General features: G+C 41.4%; 1 protein-coding gene across 2 annotated transcripts in view; it reads left to right on the forward strand.

The window, feature by feature from the left end:
• dgcr2 (DiGeorge syndrome critical region gene 2) overlaps positions 1 to 23,197 on the forward strand; it is a 122,765-nt gene that overhangs the window by 67,542 nt on the left and 32,026 nt on the right. For both annotated transcript variants that reach the window (XM_072245133.1, XM_072245143.1), the window contains exons 4-6: positions 17,391 to 17,516; positions 21,229 to 21,439; positions 21,893 to 21,975. In XM_072245133.1, the coding sequence (XP_072101234.1) occupies positions 17,391 to 17,516; positions 21,229 to 21,439; positions 21,893 to 21,975 (420 nt within the window). The remainder of the gene's footprint in view (positions 1 to 17,390; positions 17,517 to 21,228; positions 21,440 to 21,892; positions 21,976 to 23,197) is intronic.

Consider the following 23,197-nt stretch of genomic DNA (forward strand, 5'->3'; position numbering starts at 1 on the left):
ACATGACTAACGATAAAGTAAAATTCATTTCTTTTAATGTCAATGGGCTGTTGAATCTAATCAAATGCGGTAAAATTCTATCTAAGATGAAGAAAGAACAAGCCCATGTAGTATATTTACAGGAAACTCATTTAAATGATAATGAGCATGGAAAACTAAAGAGAATGGGCTTCACTAATTTGTTTTTCTCCTCATAGAAATCAGAATATAGGAGAGGAGTTGCTATTCTCATCTCAAGCAAGCTAAATTTTGAAAAAGTATTCGAAATGGGAGATAAGGAAGGCAGATATATTCTAGTAAGGGGGAATATAGACGGGAATTCAGTTACTCTATTGAATATATACGCACCTCCAGGAAGTGATATTAGTTTCTTTCAGAAAATCACTAATATTATGGTAATGGAAACAGAAGGTCTCTTGATATGTGGGGAAGACTTAAATTTACAATTACAACCAAAGTTAAACTCTTCCAGTAGAAAAACCCACGAAACAAAGTAATTACATAAGAAAGTTAACACATTTTTTGAGGATGTTGGTCTAATTGATACACGGAGAGACCTTTTCCCTGATAGAAGGGATTACACTCACTATTCTGCCTTGCATTCTTTATATACAAGAATAGACTATTCCATAACATTTAGAAAAGATAAGGACAAAATAAACACCTGTGGAATTGGGACAATAGATGTAAGTGACCATGCACCTAGATATTTATCTGTTGATTTTGACCTGCAACCAAACAATAGTATATGGAAACTAAATTCAAGTCTACTCAATGATCCCTATTTTAAGGAACTAATTAAAAAAGAAATTGGTCTTTACTTAGCATTCAATGATGATGGAGAGGTTTTACCTCCCATTCTATGGGATGCTCTGAAGGCTGTCTTAAGAGGGAAAATTATGGTGATATCTTCATATAAGAAAAACATGAGGAATAAAACAGAGGAATTACAAAACAAGCTGAAGGAACTAGAAAAAAAACACATTGAGTTTGGTGCAGGATACATTGGAGGAAATTTTAAAAATTAGGAACAAAATTAATAGTTTGGCGACACAAGAAATCAGGAAAAATCTAATGTTTTTGAAACAGAGACACTGTGAAAGTGGATCTAAAAACATAGAAAACCTGCAGCACAATACAGGCCCTTCGGCCCACAGAGTTGTGACGAACATGTCCCTACCTTAGAAATGACTAGGCTTACCTATAGCCCTCTATTTTTCTAAGCTCCATGTACCTTTCCAAAAGTCTCTTAAAAGACCCTATTGTATCTGCCTCCACCACCGTTGTCAGCAGCCCATTCCACGCACTCACCACTCTGAGTAAAAGACTTACCCCTGACATCTCCTCTGTACCTATCCCCCAGCACCTTAAACCTGTGTCCTCTTGTGGCAACCATTTCAGCCCTGGGAAAAAGCCTCTGACTATCCATACGATCAATGCCTGTCATCAAAATCTATGAAATCTAAATCTATGAAAATACTGGCGTGGAAACTGAAACAAAAAGATAGCAGAAAATACAATTCATAGAATTAGAGATTCAAGAACAAAAGTGATAAAAAGTAAGCTAAGTGAAATTCAGGAAGCTTTTGAAGTGTTTTACAAAACTCTATGTTCTAAAGTTCCAGGGGGAAGCATAACCCAAATTGACACCTTCCTGAATTCTCCAGAGTTACCCACTTTAAACAAAGATCAAAATAGAACAATGACTGCTGATATAACTGAAGCTGATCTAAAAACTGCAATTAGCAGGCTTAAATTAAGTAAGTCACCAGGACCAGAGTGTTATAAAGAATTTAAAATGAGTTAATTCCTGTTTTACTCCCCACACTGAACTGGGCTCTAAAAAAAGGCGCAAACGCCACCCAGCTGGAAGGAGGCGATAATCTCAGCTATACCGAAAGAAGGCAAAGATAAAATGGAATGTGAGTCATTTAGACCAATATCTGTTCTTAATGTAGATTATAGATTATTTACCTCCATCATGGCCAAACGATTAGAAGAGTTTCTACCCACATTGATACACAATGATCAGACAGGTTTTATACAATGCCAAACACAAGACAATATACAAAGGACACTACACATTATGGGTCATATACAAAAAAATAAAATTAAAGCAGTAGTGATAAGTGTGGACGCTGAAAAGGCATTTGATTCGGTTAATTGGAATTTTCTTTACAGAGTTTTACATAGACTTGTTTTACATGACACAATTATTAAAACTATACAGGCACTATATGACAATCCCACTGCTAGGATTAAAATCAATGAATATTTATCAAATAGCTTTACCCTGGAAAGGGGCTCGAGACAGGGTCACCATTACTCTTCGCATTACATCTGGAACCACTAGCTCAATACATCAGACAAAATGAAGATATCAGGGGAATTACAATTAAAGGGACAGAGCATAAATTGGCCTGTTACGCGGATGACATTTTGATCTATCTAGGGCAATCAACATACTCTTTACCTTTGAACAATATGGTCAATTATCAGGATACAAGATCAACATGGATAAAACCCAATTACTTTCATATAACTATAGCTCATCAAGAGAAATTGAAAGTAGATACCCCTTGGCATGGCAAATGGAGTCTTTCAAATATTTGGGCGGCATCATGCCAAAAGATTTGGCAAAATTATTAGAATGTAGTTATTTGCCTATATATAAAAAATTAAGGAAGATATAACAAGATGGAATCTAATTCCTTTCTTTAGTCTCAGTTCAAGGATTGAATCCATTAAAATGAATATATTGCCCAGACTATTATATCGCTTTCAGACCCTACCAATAGAGATTAACCAAAATCAATTCAATGAATGGAACAAAATGTTATCAAGGTTTATATGGCAAGATAAAAGACCTAGAGTACATCTCAAAACTTTGCAATTAGCCAAGGAAAAGGGGGGATGGGACCTGCCTTCTCTTAGAGATTATTATTTTGCAGCACAGATGAGAGCTGTGATATGCTGGTGCAACCCATCATTGACGCTCAATGGAAAAACATTGAGGAGAAGATACCTTCCATCCCCATACAGGCAATTTTGGCTGATAACAGCCTACAAAGTTATATAAATACTATTGATAACCAGTGGGTGAAATGGACTCTTAAAATATGGAAAACTATTATAAAATAATATAAACTTGAGGGAGATACTGTAATTCTTAAATGGTGTGCATATGACTCGGATTTTACGCCAAATAAACTGGATGCTAGACTTAAGGACTGGACAGCTAAAGGAATAAACAGTTCTATGCAATATAATGAAAAAAGAACACTGTTCAGTTTTGGAATGCTTAAAAAGAAACACTTTTTGGAAAAACAAGACTTTTATCGGTATTTGCAGATGTGACATTATGTTACTAGGAGAGTGAAAAATGTAACCAAGGCAAGTATATGTTTGATAGAACTGTTTAGAAAAGCATACAATTCAGATAATGGTAGAATCATTTCAAGCATGTATAAGGATCCATCAAATCTAAAACACACTCTACTTCATACATTAAAATAAAATGGGAAAAAGAAGGAGGGATAACTATATCTGAGGAAGAATGGACAATAATATGGAGGTATTAATGGAAGTGTTCTAGTTCACAGAAATGGAGGGAGTTTGGGTGGAAAAACCTGGTAAGATATTTTATTACATCCTCTCAGAAATCTCATTATGATAGTAACCTCCCTGTTTGCTGGAGAAATTGTGGGAATCAAAATGCAAACCATTACCATATTTTCTGGGATTGCTCTGTTATCAAAGACTATTAGAGTTGGATACAGAATGCCCTACAAGACATTTTTAAATGTGAAATACCCTTATAAAGTAAGACCATATATTTTGGGTATATACCTCAAGGATGGTTGAAAAGAGATAAATATTTAATGAATATACTGCTGTTGGCTGGTAAAAAGACTCTTACCAGGAAATGGTTATCACAGGAGAGCCCAACTTTAAACGCATGGATGGAAATTACAATGGACATTTACAAAATGGAGAAGATAACAGCATCTGTCAATCATAAATTAGAGCAATTTGATTCATACTGGGGAAAAATGGTTTAACTACATAACACCCCATTGACCTGATTTTATTCTTACAAATCAATGATTATGTTGTGAAAAAAAGATAACTCCCTACTTGTACATAGTTTTTCTTTTGTTTGTTCTTTCTTTTCTATAGGTGTATACCTCAGATAAATACTATGTAGAAATTTGTGACAAACATGAATATATGATCTATACATACAGTATCTGAAGTACATCTTATGAAAATGTTTATATGATGCTGAATTTCAATAAAAATAAATTACATAAAAAAGAGAAAGTGGGAGGGTGAGTTAGTAGGTTTGTTGATGACACAAAGGCTGGTGGTGTTGTGGATAGTGTAGAGGGTTTTCATAGGTTACAATGGCACATTTTTAAGATGTAGAGCTGGGCTGAAAAGTGGCAGATGGAGTTCAACCCTGAAAAGTGTGAAGTGATTCCTTTGGAATTTGAATTTGAAGGCAGAATTCTGGGTTAATGGCAGGATTGTTAGCAGCATGGAGGAAAAGGGGGATCTTGAGGCCCACGTCCATAAATCCCTCAAAGTTGTAGCACAAGTTGATAAGATGGTTGAGAAACGTGTGGTGCATATGGTACTCTGGATAGACAACACTTACAATATTGTTTTCAGTTCCGGTCGACTCATTATAGGAAGGATGTGGTAGCTTTAGAGTATGTCCAGAGGAGATATACTAGGATGCTACCTGAATTAGAGAGCATGTCTAATGAGAGGTTGAGTGAGCTAAGGCTTTTCTCTTTTCTCCAGAGGTGACTTGATAGACATAAATAAGCTGATAAGAGGATAGAGTGAAAGGCCAGAGACTTTTTCTCAGAGGCAGAAATGGCTGATACAAGGGGGACAACAGGAATTCTGCAGATGCTGGAAATTCAAGCAACACACATAAAAGTTGCTGGTGAACGCAGCAGGCCAGGCAGCATCTCTAGGAAGAGGTGCAGTCGACGTTTCAGGCCGAGACCCTTCGTCAGGACTAACTGAAGGAAGAGTGAGTAAGGGATTTGAAAGTTGGAGGGGGAGGGGGAGATCCAAAATGATAGGAGAAGACAGGAGGGGGAGGGATGGAGCCAAGAGCTGGACAGGTGATAGGCAAAAGGGATACGAGAGGATCATGGGACAAGAGGTCCGGGAAGAAAGACAAGGAGGGGGTGGGGGGAACCAGAGGTTGGGCAAGGGGTATATTCAGAGGGACAGAGGGAGAAAAAGAGAGTGAGAGAAAGAATGTGTGTATAAAAATAAGTAACAGATGGGGTACGAGGGGGAGGTGGGGCATTAGCAGAAGTTAGAGAAGTCGTCTTTTCCTCCCTCTGTTCCTCTGAATATACCCCTTGCCCATCCTCTGGGTCCCCCGCCCCCTTGTCTTTCTTCCCGGACCTCCTGTCCCATGATCCTCTCGTATCCCTTTTGCCAATCACCCGTCCAGCTCTTGGCTCCATCCCTCCCCCTCCTGTCTTCTCCTATCATTTTGATCTCCCCCTCCCACTTTCAAATCCCTTACTCACTCTTCCTTCAGTTAGTCCTGACGAAGGGTCTCGGCCTGAAACGTCGACTGCACCTCTTCCTAGAGATGCTGCCTGGCCTGCTGCGTTCACCAGCAACTTTTATATGTGTTGCTTGATACAAGGGGGCATCATTTTAAGCAAGTTTGGAGGAAAGTATAGGGTGGATGTCAGAGGTAGGTTTTTTTTTACAGAGTAATAGTTGCATAGAATGCCCTGCCAGGGGTGGTGGTAGAGGCAGATACATTAGAGGCATTTAAGAAACTATTAGATGGGCAAATGGATAAAATATAAATGGAGGGTTATGAGGGAGGGAAAGGTTGGATTGATCTTGGAGTCGATGAAAGGGTCAGCGCAACATAGTGGGCTGAAGGGCCTGTACCGTACTGTGCTGTATTGTTCTATATTCTGTGCTGCCCTAGAGCAGTGGGGCAAGTTACTGTTGAAGTAGAACATGTCTCTGGAATAATAGAATTCTTAGATTTTAGTAGATTTGCTGATGGAAAAAATACTGATGGAGAATATGTTGAAATAAGCTAAGAACTTTTCATCTCTAGACACTTGATTTGCTGCTTTTGATAGATGCACTGTCTTCAGCTGTGCAAAAAGTCTCTGCAGTAGCATTTGCTGACTCTTCAATGGATTGCTGATAGCCAGAAAAAATAATTCACTTCTTCAACATGCCCCACCACACTCACTAGAAGATGGAACTTTTCATCAGATTTCTTGGCATTACCTTCCATCTATCCCATATCCACTCACTTCCCCTAGTCAGTCTGTATCTCCTTGAAGTTTGTCATGGTTCACTTTTACCCTTGGGTTCTGTACCATTTGCATAGGGAAATATGCCCTACATCCCTAAGTCCAAATGTATAGTAAAGATGGTGATCCTTGACCTTATCCCTGAGGAACTCTGCTGTGTATGTCCCTCGAGTCTTAAAAGCAACCCTTCATGATTAATGCTTGTATTACTTATTGAAGTTTTGACCATGGTCATCAGTCTTCATGGTAAGCTGTTGTCCGGCATCATAAGAAATGTCTGTATGAACCACAACCAGCACTTTCCTCAGCCCTCTGTTACTTCATCAAAACATGAATTAGATTTAATTTGCTTTTAACAAATTCATATACCTTTCTCTAATCAATCTATACTTGTCCAAGTGACTGCTAGTTCTGTCACTAATTTGTTGTTTCTAAAACTTCCCATTACTAAGGCTAAACTGTTCTGGTAGTCCTGGGTTTAATCCCTTTATCCTTTTTTCGAACATTTGCAGTTGTCCATTCCTTGGGTCCCAGACCCAAATCTACAGATAATTGAAAGATTGTGGCCATGGCCTTTGCATTTTCCGTCCATTCTTCTTATAAATTATCCCACCCGTACTTGATGATTAATCTGCTTTAATCACAGCTAACTTTTCTATTCCACCTCTGTCAATATCTCACTCATCCAAGCTCTCAACTGCATTATGCTCTTGACGTCTCTTGGCAATAACACTAGCTCACTCTGCCACTCTAGTATGTGGCAAAAAAGCTTAATCTTAATTTAACTGTATCAGTATGCTATCAGTAAATCAGCACCCTCCTCCATCTCCTGTGCTATACGCACAAACACTTTTTTCCCTCTGTTCTGATGGTCCTGAACCTGTATGTTTACTATTTGCAGAAGTGCTGTTTGTGTGCATTTTGTTTTTTTTTCAAATTGCAACCATCTCTCGTAGCACCGCTTCCCTTGAGAAAACTGACATCAAAGGTTAGTGTAATACTATTACAGCACTAGCGACCCGGGTTAACTTCCGCTCTTGTCTGTAAGGAGTTTGTTCTCCCCTTAACCGTGTGGGGTTTTCTCCAGGTGCTCTAGTTTCTTCACTCATTCCAAAGATAGTCATAGTCATACTTTATTGATCCTGGGGGAAATTGGTTTTTGTTACAGTTGCACCATAAATAATAAATAGTAATAAAACCATAAATAGTTAAATAGTAATATGTAAATTATGCCAGGAAATAAGTCCAAGACCCGCCTATTGGCTCAGGGTGTCTGACCCTCCAAGGGAGGAGTTGTAAAGTTTGATAGCCACAGGTAGGAATGACTTCCTATGACGCTTTGTGTTGCATCTCGGTGGAATGAGTCTCTGGCTGAATGTACTCCTGTGCCCACCCAGTACATTATGTAGTGGATGGGAGACATTGTCCAAGATGGCATCCTGTTTTCAGACACCACCGTCAGAGAGTCCAGTTCCATCCCCACAACATCACTGGCCTTACGAAAGATGTAAGGGTTAGTAGGTTAATTGGTCACATGGATGTAATTGGATGTGGCACGTTTGTTGGACCGGAAGGCCTGTTACTGTGCGTATCTCCAAATAAATAAATGAACACTAATTTAGTACTTCAGCCATAGCTGCACCCACAAGTGACTTTCCTTGGTCTACTCACTGCTCCTCTTGCAACCATTTTCCAGTTCTTGTGTCCATTTCACTCTCTATCTCTTTGGTCATTATTAGAGCTTTGACTTAAATATCTCTACTCTTCTCCCTCGTACACCTCTTTAAACAGGATTAGAAACTTCTCAATCTGAAAGTGCTGCCTTGTTCAGACATGTTTGGAATGGCTGCTCCTGCACCAGTCCAAACCTGATTCAAGTGTAAAGGGAGGGTTTGCTAACTTAATTGCTGAAGATTTGTAGCAACTTTCTTTTCTGTTGGTGGATTGGTTGTATTTGGGCTGATGGCGGGGGGCCCCAGATAACCATATAACCATGTAACAATTACAGCATGGAAATAGGCCATCTCGGCCCTTCTAGTCCGTGCCGAACTCTTACTCTCACCTAGTCCCACCGACCTGCACTCAGCCCATAACCCTCCATTCCTGATTTGATTTTTTTGATGGAGTGGTTCAAAACTGATGTTTTCTATCAAGTTCTGGCCCACTGTTGTAGCAGCAGAGGCTAAGAATTCAAACAGGAAAATAAGCTCTACATATTGAGAAAGCAGTAAAGTTCAAAAAAAATTTGCAGAGTAATGTGGGATAGAAGCAGGTCCTTTGGCCCAATTTGTCCATGTCAACCAAAATGCCCATCGAAACTAATCCCATTTGCTTACATTTGTCCCATATCCCTCTAAATGTCTTTATCCATGTACTTGTCAAAATCTCTTTTAAATGTTGTTATTGTACTGCGTCATCCAGTTCCACTTCCTCTTGCAGTTTTTCCACATATGCATCATCCTCTGCAGTGAGAACTGGCCCTCAGGTCCCTTTTAAATCTTCCCCTTCTCACCTGTGCTCCCTGGTTTTTGATTCCCCTTCTCTTAGGAAAGTTTTGTGTGGCTATATCCTATCCATGCCCCCTGTGATTTTATACGCTCCTATAAGGCAAACTCTGACTCCTGTGTTTCAAGGAATAAACTGCTAGCTTATCCTACTTCTCCTTATAGCTCAGGCCCTCAACTCCTGGCAGCATTCTCATAAATCTTCTTTGCACTCCTTCCAGGTTGGAGGAACAACATCTTATATTCCGTCTGGGTAGCCTCCAACCTGATGGCATGAACATTGACTTCTCTAATTTCTGTTAATGCCCCTCCTCCCCTTCTCACCCCATTTTTTAAAAATTTTTTTCCCCTTTCTTTCTCTCTCTTTTTCTCACTCTGTCCCTCTCATTTTATCTTCCTCTGATGCTCCCCTCTCCCTTTCTTTCTCCCTTGGCCTCCCGTCCCATGATCCTCTCCCTTTTCCAGCCTGGTATCCCTTTTGCCAATCAATTTTCCAGCTCTTAGTTCCATCCCTCCCCTCCTGTCTTCTCCTATCATTTTGGATCTCCCCCTCCCCCTCCCACTTTCAAATCTCTTACTATCTCTTCTTTCAGTTAGTCCTGTCAAAGGGTCTCGGCCTGAAACGTCGACTGTGCTTCTTCCTATAGATGCTGCCTGGCCTGCTGCGTTCCACCAGCATTTTGTGTGTTGCTTGAATTTCCAGCATCTGCATATTTCCTCGTGTTCCAGTTTAATATATGTCTTTCCTATAGCAGGGTAACTGAAACTATAAAATGACCTAGATGTGGACTCACTTGTATAACTGAAGTACACATCCCAACTCCTCTACTCAGTGCTCTGATTAGATGCCAAAAGCCGCCTTCACTACCCTGTTTTTCTGTGATGGCATTTTCAGCAAACTTGTATGCCTTGTTGCCTCTGTTCTGCAACACTCCCCAGGACCTTACCATTCACTGTGAAATTCCTCTTTAGAATCAGGTTTATTATCGGTGACCTGTCACGAAATATGTTGTTTTGCAGCAGCAGTACAGTGCAAGCCATAATAAAATTACAACAAATTACAAAATAAATACATAGTGTGAAAGATGAATAATGGATGTCGTGGGTTTCTCAACCATTCAGAAATCTGGTGGAGGGGAGGAAATTTTTCTTAAAACATTTCAAGTTCCTGTCTCTATCTTCTGCTACCTGAGAAATTGGCAACAGCCAGTTAACTAGCATATCTTTGAGAAGTGGGAGAAATCCCACAGGGAGAATGTGTAGAATCTACTGAAACTTGTACATAGGTTGCAGGCCCTGACAAAGTTTGTTTAACTTGTTTTTGATTTAGTTCCAGTAAAAAAAAAAGTGCATATCCTGACACTAATATTCACAAGCACATTAAGTCCAAACTGGCTGACATTTTGCTGACTCTGCAGAGCTGTGATGATCTGCTAAATTCACATGCTTTTCTAAGAGGAGATTAAAATCTGTGCACAGTATTTCAATATACCATGCTTCAAGTATGATCTCATGAAAGCACTGAACAAATGTCTTAATGTGTACTCCACATCACTTAGTGAATGACAACATTGAGCTTATCGCATACCAACAAGGAGACAAACAAATCTCTGAAAACCAATGTTTACTGGTTACTCTCAAGTTGAAAAATATTCTCCCCACCCAATTCAATAACTACATTTGCTCACGTCATTTTTTGTGATGGAGGTCATAGGTTTATGAGGTGTTTCTGGAGCAGCCGAGGCAAGCGATTTTGTCGAAGGCATACTTCAGAGCTATGGTGTGATGGGAGTGAGAAATTAATATCTAGGTTGGCGGCTGGATTGCCAGGAATCAGATTGCTTTATACCACGTGGTGTCAGACTTCCTGAGAGTTATTGGAGTAGCCCTCATGCAGGTAAGGTCACATATTCAAAGGCCCGCGACGTGAATAGGTGATGAAGGACATATGGAGTCAAGACCTCTCGCTCCACACTTGAAGGCCAGTGACGTGGATGGGTGATGAAAAATGTTGTGGATGTTGGGCTGTCCCTGTTAGTGGGCCTGAGATTGGGTGGGTCCATGTGAGCAGGAGGCACAGGGGCCGGTCAGTCACCATGCCCAGAGTTTGGAATCCCAACATCAGTTAGTCTAGAGGTCAGTACCAAAGATTGGAGCCTAATGGTCAATTGGAAGTTCTGAATTTGAAGCCCAATGGCAGGAGATTGAAGGCTTGTCCTGGAGTTGGAGGACTATCCATGTGTGGGTGGCAGGAAAGTGTCTTGTTTTGCTGTTGTTGTGTTGCTTGTTTTTTGTTACTGTGTTCCGTTGTTTGGTCGAGTATTGTGGGTTTGTTATGTTGGCGTCGAAAGGTATAATGCATTTTGTGGGCTGCCCTCAGCACATCGCTAGGTGAAATCAAAACATTTCACTACATGCTTTGATATACATGTGATAAATCTGAATCTGAAGTGGCAGTTGCTTCTGTGGATTGTAGGTAGGCTGTGGGGTGTTGGGAGGTGAATCACTCACCTTGGCATACCCAGCAAGTGTCCCTGGTATTCTTCCTTTCAGCTTTCAGAAGTGTATCCTGTAAGGCAGTGTTTCATGCATCAATGCTCTGGGTTTTCCCTGGGCTACTCTACTGCAGCATTCGATACAGGTTTGGGCAAGCGTGAACAAAAGAGCACAACTTCAGAGTTCAGTTCAGAGTGACTACCCTAAGGATGAATTGTTTCAAAACATCACCATAAGGAAATTCTAGCAAATTTAGAAATCAGTAGGTTTGGGTAAACTCTTCTTCTGGAGTTTTGTGTGCAACCAGTGAATACAGATTCTGATGTCACAAGGGAGCATTCTTCCATGCGATGTCCCTAGTCTAACCAGCTACTGCTTCAATGACCACTGTTCATCAGAATTTGAAATACTTGCTACTAATGTAAAATATTCAGTTCTATTTGCTGTTCCTCAGAAAATCAAACAGGTTTTGCTTGCGTACATCAAGATCTCTAAAATGTTCAGACTCGGCTAATAAATGACAAATAACATTCATTCCAGATATCGTTACAGGTTTATCCATGTATGAAAAGTGCACTATTTCAGAAGTGAAGTGTGGGTGACTGCCTGATCCTCCAAGGGATTATTTGACAGCAGTTAGCACAGCTGAGTCATAATAATTATCATTTCTAAGAGTTTTTCCAGTGGCATTGTCACAATTAAATCCTTCAGCACAAAATCCTGAGGAGTAGAATACTTTTGACCAGAAACAAGTAAGGTCACAGTTTGAAAAATATAGTAGTTGCAACCGTGTACTGAACCTGGGTCTTTTGCAGTGAGTGATTGCCCCCTGACTTCTGGTTTTCCACAGTCTACAAAGCTCACGTTAGAAGTGTACTAGATGTACTAGATGCTCCTTGCAGTAGGAGTCAAAGTTGCTTGGTAGTGTAAACAGCACATCCTCTATCGTAAACACTTGCATCCTCTGCCATCACCCATCTGCGTGGCCTACTACAAATCTTGAGTATTAGCAATCAACAGCAGCAGCAGTTTCTAATCTCACCTTGAAGGACAAGGACAGCTAACAGATGGGATAGCAGCCATTTCCATTGCCCCTCCAACTTTACACACATCTTACTTTGGAAATGTGTTGGTGCTTGTTTATTGTTGCTAGGTTTAAATTGTGGAACTCCCTCACATACCTTTACTGCCATTAGCAAAGAGACTCACTTGACTACATCTAGGTGGAAAACAGATGGTGGCCTGGACAGCAATTTAGTCCCTTGACTAAATAGAATAGACTTGAAAGAAAGGGGAATTATTTGTAATCATAATGTAGTTGCTGACCACTGAAATGGGAAGGTTGCTCCTGCAGTAATGGTTCTCTGGTTGATTCTAGTGCTATAAGATGCAGAGTATGGGAACAGTTGAATAAGGCAAGATAATTTGGGCTGGAGAAATGAGGCAGCAGAGTAGGCAAGATTAGGAGAAATCTCTTGTTGATAGACAGGTTTCTTCTCAATAGAGTTGTGACCTGTGTTCTTGTGCTAGTTCCGGGGAGCCCAGGGACAAAAAAACTTGACAGTGTGATGGGCACCAGAATGACAAAGAATAACGTCACAGCGAAGGGTAGGTGGATGTGTGGTAAAGAATAACAGGATGACTGAGATTCGATGGAGGTGAGGTAAGGTTTGAGGTAAACTGTTAGGCAATCTAAAATGGGTCTGAAGTGCAGTATATATGGTTATATGCTATCAATGCAGGTTGCCATATAGTATAGTGATATAGTCATGACCTGGTACAATAACCTGCAATAGGAGAAAAGAGCAAGGTGGCTGGTGATGTATGCATTTCCTTGCAATGTGTCATTTTTGCCCATCATCCTGTGTGGGATACTGTGGACACGCACACACGTGCGCACCTCCAGTTCAGATTAGAATGGAGGAACAGGCAGATTTTCTGCTGCTGAGTGGATGATGTATATGACTGCATATTGGGAAAGAGGTTGAGCAAGTTCTGAGAAATATGCAGAGGACATCGAGAATGACAGACTTCAATCATTTTATTACGAAGTAACTAATAAAGAAGGCCAAAGAGGAAGAAGTTGTTTTAAAAATAAGTGTAAGATCATTGTGTTCCCACTAAAAGCTGAAGGGTAGTAGTATTGATTCTGGGGAATCAGATGAGGCTTGTAGCATGGAGATTATGTGGAAGCACTGATTATAATATCACATTTTCTAAATTGTACAAAATCCAAATACTAAAATGGCTGACTAGGGGAAGGCTGCCTTTACTAAGTCAAAAGGATTTGGACCATTTGGGTTGTAATTAAAAATTAGTGGGGCATCAATCATAGATAAATACTTAACGGTAAAGTAGAGAATCAAGTTGAATGTGGAATGGTCAGAGGAGAATTTAAGAATAAAGAGACAAAGAATAAGAAAGGGCTACATGGAACATAAGCAGAACCCCAATTGTTTTATTAATGCTTTCCAGAAAAAGCTCATTGAAGGGAAGAGGAGCAATTGGAGACCAAAGCGGAGGTATTTGTGGAGGCATATTGCAGGCACAGCTGAAGTAGTAATTGATTACTTTTCTGCTGAACAGAATGTTTGCGGTGTAACAGTAAAGCAAAAGTTGTGTAATTCCAAATTATAAATCTTATTTGATAAAGCGGGATGTGGGGGCTGACGTTGAGAAAACTTTAAGACAACCATCCAGGATGATGTTTATTCATAGCTTGGGGGAGGGCTAAATTAATCCATAAAATGCTGCATTCATTTCTTAAAAGCCAGTGTTAGTTTGAAGTAGATATTTTTTAAAAGTCTGTCGTTCATCTGATGTGCAATGAAAAAAACTTCATGCAAACAGTAACCACAAGCAAATAGTGTTTCTGAACTGAAATATGAAAGAGTCCTATAGTTCAGCACACACCTGTGCAGTGATCTGAACCAACCCCCAACTTGCCTCAGGGTGCTACACCCTGACCTTTTCAATCTGGCCCGGTGCTTAAATCTCCATCTGAACAACAGGTTCTGCAGCTTGGATAAACCGGACTTCACCACCTTGATCTTGCCTGTAAATCTCCGTCTGACCATTGTATCTGGTATTATTGACACGCTCTGGGACCTGGAGCCGGTGGCTTCGATTAAGCTGTGCCCTTTCACACTTTTCCATATGTTCGGCAACGAGCTCGCTGCCTCACCCTGCCTCAGGGATGCCACATTGAATTGCATCCAAGCCCAAAGGGAAGTTGTAGACTATCACTTGCAATGATTGTTTGCCAGAAAAAGTGTGACTAACAAAGTATTTAGTTGCTATCCTTGTTTCGTTAGCCACCAGACAGAGGTCGCTGAGGTCACCAGCACCATCTTAAAATGCATATCTAAATTGACAGAGTTGTTGAATTTATTGGCGAGAGCTGAAAAGATGATTATCCTTTGTTGGGTAAACTTTTAGTTGTCTGATGAAATACAACTTGAAAGAGAAACTAAAAGGTTGGCGGCAGAAGGAACATTGTACCAGAGAGAATGAAACTGAAACCCAGAATGTTCTGAGTATCCCACAGAGAACTATATGGGTCCCTGTAGCAAACCCAACAGTTTGAAGAAATGAGAGGCATCAAAGCAGCTCTTCCTGAGTCAGAATGCTGGAGGAAAATTGTGTGGCTTTCATTTAAGAAGGAAGTGGTTCTCTGACTATTTTGATGGGTAAGTGGGATAATTGTGGCCTGAAAACTTTTATTCTTTTCAAATCCCTCTATGACCTAGCCCCTTCCTGTGATTATTACCATCTCCAAGCCTGGAAAGTTCTTGATTCAAAGTACGTTTATTGTCAAAGTATGTATAAATTATACAACCATGAGATTTGTCTGCTTACAAGCAAGAAACCTGAAAGAACTTGATTAAAAAAAGAGAGACCATAATCCAGAGAAAGAGAAAAAACAGAAATCCTGCAAACAACAGAAGCAAGCAACAGCAATCCGAATCAAATTAAGTCCATAGATCCGAATTTCAGGAGCATCCAGAGTAGGCCCAAAGCCTCGGTCTCATTTCACCATATTAGTGGGACAAATTGCCATGAAGCACAGCAGGCAGGCAGGCAGAACAGTTTCACAGCCTCAGCGCTTCAGAGGGAGGAGTGAACATCACCAGAAACCAAGCAAAATCAGCCCGACCCTCACCTCCGGTCCTGACACAATGTCTTTCCAGCCTATCTGGGCCAGCGTTTACATTGTCCAAACACTGGAATAGGTATTGCATTAGGACCCAGGCTTCAGTGCGGTGATATGCCCTGGGCCTAGCCCGAAGCCATTCTCGACCTCTCCAAATCAGTTGAACGCTTAAGGTGATCCAAACTTGCACCTGGTTTGGGTGCATAGGCATCGAAACTCCTCCCTTTCAGCCCTTCCTCACCAAATCAATCACTCCAGCTCCGACAGTAACACCATCTCTGTTTGTGACTTTGTCTCGAACACCAGCATGACTGATCCCCCAAATTAGCTTCGTGTCCACTGACTTCTTCATTGTTTGCGATGAAAGTTTACCACAATTTACTTCAGAAAAGGTGTTATTAATAATGTTTTTAGTCAAATTTCTTGCCTTTTGAACTACCAGTAAGCTGTCTCTCACCTTCAACAGTGCCATCTTAAACCGGATATCTGCTCTCCTGCATTTCTGGCCTCTTGCACATTTCCTTTTTTTTTTATTATACTTTTCAGTGTCCCTTCAGTCTCTTAAACCCCTGTCCTGTGTCTTGGAATTCTCTTAAGTCTCTAATCTCTCTATAACCATATAACAATTACAGCACGGAAACAGGCCATGTCGGCCCTTCTAGTCCGTGTCGAACTCCTACTCTCATCTAGTCCCACCGACGTGCACTCGTCCATAACACTCCATCCCCTTCCTGTCCATATATCTATCCAATTTAACTTTAAACGACAACATCGAACCTGCCTCAACCACTTCTGCTGGAAGCTCGTTCCACACAGCCACAACTCTCTGAGTAAAGAAGTTCTCCCTCATGTTACCCCTAAACTTTTGCCCTTTAACTCTCAACTCATGTCCTCTTGTTTGAATCTCCCCCACTCTCAATGGAAAACGTCTATCCACGTCAACTCTATCAATTCCCCTCATAATTTTAAACACCTCTATCAAGTCCTCTCTCAACCTTCTACGCTCCAAAGAATAAAGACCTAACTTGTTCAACCTTTCTCTGTAACTTAGGAGATGAAACCCAGGTAACATTTTAGTAAACCTCCTCTGTACACTCTCAATTTTATTGACATCTTTCCTATAATTCGGTGACCAGAACTGTACACAGTACTCCAAGTTTGGCCTTACCAATGTCTTATACAATTTCAACATTACATCCCAACTCCTATACTCAATGCTCTGATTTATAAAGGCGAGCATACCAAAAGCTTTCTTCACCACCCTATCCACATGAGATTCCACCTTCAGGGAACTATGCACCATTATTCCGAGATCCCTCTGTTCTACTGCATTCTTCAATGCCCTACCATTTACCATGTATGTCCTATTTTGATTAGTCCTACCAAAATGTAGCACCTCACATTTTTCAGCATTAAACTCCATCCGCCATCTTTCAGCCCACTCTTCTAACTGGCCTAAATCTCTCTGCAAGCTTTGAAAACCTACTTCATTATCCACAATGCCACCTATCTTAGTATCATCTGCATACTCTATCTGGCTTTGTTATTCCTTGTGGCGCATCGGGTGGCAACCTTGCTGTTTCTTTAGCATTTGTCTGTTTTTTTTCCAAGGCCAAGTTGCCAGCTCAATGCTCAACCCAGTACTGGTGGAAAACATGCAAGCAGCCGATCACATTCGAATCTGGGACCACTCGCTTCGATGTCTGGTGTGGATGCCACTATACCATCCATTGGCTGCCTGGCTTTACTCGTAGACTAAGATCTATCTTTTGACCTCACCTGCTTGAAACTGGATTTTTTAAATGAAATTGTGTGGTGCATTTTACTATATTACAGTTGTTCCATGCATGAATTATTTGGCAATGCAGCTGCAGACAGTATAGCTTGTCACAGTTTCACCTATGGTCTACTTTATAGGAGTAATTGCTGATCACCGAGTGCACCACGTTAAGGAATCCACTGACCTGAAACAGACGCGTGGGAGAACTGCCGAGGACACCCGCTTCTATCCTATCAATGTGGCCCAGCCTTTCCAGTTCACCCGTAAGTTGTAAAATTTTTTTAGAACTTGCTCCACAGAATTTTTGCCTGTTGATGTAGGGACAATCTTATTGAACAAAGGTGTGTATTAAGGGGCAATATTGTCTGAAGGATTCTTTGTTGTTATGTCCTAGTGTAGTATAATTTGAAAAGATCTGAAGGTTTCTCCTGAGGTATCCTTTCTGCTGATCATATCAATAGTTCTGATAGAATTGCTGAAGATGCTACCTCTTACTGGGGTGTCCATAATGAAAGTGCAGATTCTTTGGTATATTTCGTGGAAGGCATTGAACTTGGTTATGGAAGGAATTGACTTTGGTACTGTTCTTGAAGTGGTTTCCCACTGGTAGCCTGAATACAACTCCCTACTGGAGCCGACTCCTGATGAAGGTGGTTGGGCAAAAGTAACAGATGTATTTCCACCATTGTTCCCCTGTTTGTTGTTAGTGGCATATTTTTGTACATGCTCAGATTTCACTAAGCATTTTTGTAGATGTTGATGTTACAGCAGACCAGTCTTGTCGGTGTGTGCAGTAGTGTATCCGCATTTCCTAATGTAGGGAAGGCTGTGTGGTGTTTTATATCATGGTGGGATTAACCAGCACTTTTTATTATCCCAAGGCATAAATTTGAGCTGAGTGGCAGTAGAGACACACAATGTATATGAGCATGCTTCATTAGCTGATGGTTAAATACATAAATACATACACTAAGGGGCAGAAGACGCTGGTGGGAGTTGTGTACAGGCCACCTAACAGTAGTAGTGAGGTCGGAGATGGTATTAAACAGGAAATTAGAAATGTGTCCAATAAAGGAACAGCAGTTATAATGGGTGACTTCAATCTACATGTAGATTGGGTGAACCAAATTGGTAAAGGTGCTGAGGAAGAGGATTTCTTGGAATGTATGCGGGATGGTTTTTTGAACCAACATATTGAGGAACCGACTAGAGAGCAGGCTATTCTGGACTGGGTTTTGAGCAATGAGGAAGGGTTAATTAGCAATCTTGTCGTGAGAGGCTCCTTGGGTAAGAGTGACCATAATATGGTGGAATTCTTCATTAAGATGGAGAGTGACATAGTTAATTCAGAAACAAAGGTTCTGAACTTAAAGAGGGGTAACTTTGAAGGTATGAGACGTGAATTAGCTAAGATAGACTGGCAAATGACATTTAAAGGATTGAAGGTGGATATGCAATGGCAAGTATTTAAAGGTTGCATGGATGAACTGCAACAAATGTTCATCCCAGTTTGGCAAAAGAATAAATCAAGGAAGGTAGTGCACCCGTGGCTGACAAAAGAAATTAGGGATAGTATCAATTCCAAAGAAGCAGCATACAAATTAGCCAGAGAAAGTGGCTCACCTGAGGACTGGGAGAAATTCAGAGTTCAGCAGAGGAGGACAAAGGGCTTAATTAGGAAGGGGAAAAAAGATTATGAGAGAAAACTGGCAGGCAACATAAAAACGGACTGTAAAAGCTTTTATAGATATGTAAAAAGGAAAAGACTGGTAAAGACAAATGTAGGTCCCCTGCAGGCAGAAACAGGTGAGTTGATTATGGGGAGCAAGGACATGGCAGACCAATTGAATAATTACTTTGGTTCTGTCTTCACTAAGGAGGACATAAATAATCTTCCAGAAATAGTAGGGGACAGAGGGTCCAGTGAGATGGAGGAACTGAGCGAAATACATGTTAGTAGGGAAGTGGTGTTGGGTAAATTGAAGGGATTGAAGGCAGATAAATCCCCAGGGCCAGATGGTCTGCATCCCAGGGTGCTTAAGGAAGTAGCCCAAGAAATAGTGGATGCATTAGTGATAATTTTTCAAAACTCGTTAGATTCTGGACTAGTTCCTGAGGATTGGAGGGTGGCTAATGTAACTCCACTTTTTAAAAAAGGAGGGAGAGAGAAACTGGGGAATTATAGACCGGTTAGCCTAACGTCGGTGGTGGGGAAACTGCTGGAGTCAGTTATCAAGGATGTGACAACAGCACATTTGGAAAGTGGTGAAATGATCGGACAAAGTCAGCATGGATTTGTGAAAGGAAAATCATGTCTGACGAATCTCATAGAATTTTTTGAGGATGTAACTAGTAGAGTGGATAGGGGAGAACCAGTGGATGTGGTATATTTGGATTTTCAGAAGGCTTTTGACAAGGTCCCACACAGGAGATTAGTGTGCAAACTTAAAGCACACGGTATTGGGAGTAAGGTATTGGTGTGGGTGGAGAGTTGGTTAGCAGACAGGAAGCAAAGAGTGGGAATAAACGGGACCTTTTCAGAATGGCAGGCGGTGACTAGTGGGGTACCGCAAGGCTCAGTGCTGGGACCCCAGTTGTTTACAATATATATTAATGACTTGGATGAGGGAATTAAATGCAGCATCTCCAAGTTTGCGGATGACACGAAGCTGGGTGGCAGTGTTAGCTGTGAGGAGGATGCTAAGAGGATGCAGGGTGACTTGGATAGGTTGGGTGAGTGGGCAAATTCATGGCAGATGCAATTTAATGTGGATAAATGTGAAGATCCATTTTGGTGGCAAAAATAGGAAAACAGATTATTATCTGAATGGTGGCCGATTAGGAAAAGGGGAGGTGCAATGTGACCTGGGTGTCATTAAACACCAGTCATTGAAAGTGGGCATGCAGGTACAGCAGGCGGTGAAAAAGGCGAATGGTATGCTGGCATTTATAGCGAGAGGATTCGAGTACAGGAGCAGGGAGGTACTACTGCAGTTGTACAAGGCCTTGGTGAGACCGCAGCTGGAGTATTGTGTGCAGTTTTGGTCCCCTAATCTGAGGAAAGACATCTTTGCCATAGAGGGAGTACAGAGAAGGTTCACCAGATTGATTCCTGGGATGGCAGGACTTTCATATGAAGAAAGAATGGATGAACTGGGCTTGTACTCGTTGGAATTTAGAAGATTGAGGGGGGATCTGATTGAAACGCATAAGATCCTAAAGGGATTGGACAGGCTAGATGCAGGAAGATTGTTCCCGATGTTGGGGAAGTCCAGAACGAGGGGTCACAGTTTGAGGATAAGGGGGAAGCCTTTTAGGACCGAGATTAGGAAAAACTTCTTCACACAGAGAGTGGTGAATCTGTGGAATTCTCTGCCACAGGAAACAGTTGAGGCCAGTTCATTGGCTATATTTAAGAGTGAGTTAGATATGGCCCTTGTGGCTACGGGGGTCAGGGGGTATGGTGGGAAGGCTGGGGCGGTGTTCTGAGTTGGATGATCAGCCATGATCATAATAAATGGCGGTGCAGGCTCGAAGGGCCAAATGGCCTACTCCTGCACCTATTTTCTATGTTTCTATAAATGAGAAACAAACTGCAGAGGTATGAGGAAAGTGTGATGTGACTCACAGGACTCTCTTCTGAAGAGCCAGTGAAGAGTAGAGAGACTTCTCTCGTTCACTTCACAGGATGTGGCTGATGCTGCCATTGATTGCCGTTGAAGTGAGTGGCATACTAAGCCGGTCAAAGTGCCAACTATTCTGTTGGCGTGGAGCCTTCTAGACTGAGAAAGGTGATTGACTTCCCTAAGTGAGTCTTTTAACAATCCCATTACTGAAAGCTTTTTGTTGCAGATTTGTTCTCCCTGATGAAATGATATGATGCTGTGGGCATAGATATGATGTACTCCTTAAATTCTGTTGCCTGCATTTCATTGCAATACAGAATTCATGCTATCAATTTGGTCTTGCCAACAGGTAAGTGTCCAACAGGCTGGCATCATTATGAGGGTACAGCAAGCTGTTACCGAGTGTATTCGAACAGCGAGGATTATTGGGATGCTGTCCAGACATGCCAACGAGTGAATGGATCATTAGCTACATTCACTACTGATCAAGAGCTGCGGTTCATACTAGCTGAAGAATGGGATCTAGAGGAACGGCCCTTAAGTCGCAAGGACCAACGGAGGTGAGTATATGGATGGGGTGGGGTGGGTTGCTGGAAGAATGAAGAGATGAGAAGATTTGAAGTAAGCATGTGCAAATGGAGTCAAAGAGGAGACTTAGGTGGAACAAAAGAGAAATTGGCACAGTAAAAGAAGTGAAGAGGAAGGTGCAGATGTAAGAGATGCAAGACGTGGGGAGAAGGCAGGAGTGGCTAATGAATGTGGGTAGTTATAGAATAAACCAGGAGACACAGAGTACCAAAAGATAAGTTGACCAGGTGAGTACTTGCGTGGAGTGTGCATGAGGGAATAGAGAAGACTTGTGCCAGGAAAGTGGGAGCTTGGGCTAGACTGGAGCATTGGGCAGAGAAGAGCTGGTGTGAACTTGCTTTCTGGTATCAAGGTTTGTTATTGCAATGAACAGTTTCATCATTGAAAATTGCAAATTTATTATCCGTCTGATAAATTGTTTACAGATTCTGGGTTGGCTATCAGTACACGATAACAAACCGAAGCCACACCTCACTAGAGGGACAATGGGAAGTGGCGTATAAGAGTAGTAAGTATGCTGAAAGAGAAATCGATGTAAGTACCACTAATGGTGGCTCAGTACACCACCTCCTAACTCATTGACAACCTCTTGCTCTTTCTAACATGTATTTGTGCAGAGTCTGTAATAAGGAGGAATATCCCAAAGAACTGCAAGGGTGCATTTCAAACAAAAATTTGCCCCTTGAAATGTTTAAGCATTTGTTCAGACAAATGTTAGGAGGAAGAAGTGACAAGGATGGAATTATCATGTAGGTACAATAGGGCCCTGTAACAGGAGCAGATAATCATTCCTAAACTTGACATGGATCATGTATAGCACCAAGGTGGAACCAGGCAAGTGTTAGGGAGAAGGATCAAATCACTAGGGAATTGTTTGTAATGGGCATCGAAGGCACTGGCTTCTATCTTGCCATTATTTATTTGGAGTAAAACTACTCATCCAAGCCTGTTCTTTGGACATAGACAATTCAGAGAGAAAGGGTGGAAGGATGGTAGTGAAGTCAAGGTGGAGCACAGTGTTCTCGACAACAGGGAAGTGGGCAACTGGTTTTCAGATATTTTGAAGAGCAGCACGGAGAGGGGATGGCAGAGGTAACGCTGAGAGTAGCTAAGCTAAGGCAGTTTGGCTTTTGTTCAGTATTATAGATAACTGTCCATAGCAATTACAGTTTGACCAAGCTCAATGACATGCGGTCTTTGGAGGACAATATTGCACTACTTACAGTCACCCTGGATGGAGTTGATTTGATGTAGCACAGTTGTCCTGGAGACCATCGCTGATGACGTGCACTACCTTCTCCCAGTGTGGACAGTCTGTCTCTTTCATTACCTCCTGCTGGTTGTGATGGAAGTTACTGCTTCTTCCTCTCTTTGTTTGGTTTCACTGCTCTACCCAGCCTAAACAGATCTCCATGGTAATAGGTTCAGTATTGCTCTCTTGGTACCGGCAAGGATGCAACTCTAAACCTGTGACACAACAGTGAACACTATTCACCCCAGACCTCAAGCAGCCTCTGTATATTCTCCTGTGGTTCAGTCCACACTGAGCCATGTGGCAATAAGATCACTATACAGCTGTAGTAAAAAGTTTGTGAACCCTTTGCAGTTACCTGGTTTTAGAAACAGAAGCATAGAAAACCTACAGCACAGTACAGGCCCTTTGGCCCACAATGCTGTGCCGAACATGTACGTACTTATAAATTACCTAAGGCTACCTATAGCCCTCTATT

Source organism: Mobula birostris, chromosome 2 (genome assembly GCF_030028105.1).
Source record: "Mobula birostris isolate sMobBir1 chromosome 2, sMobBir1.hap1, whole genome shotgun sequence".
In the NCBI taxonomy this organism is placed as follows: Eukaryota; Metazoa; Chordata; class Chondrichthyes; order Myliobatiformes; family Myliobatidae; genus Mobula; species Mobula birostris.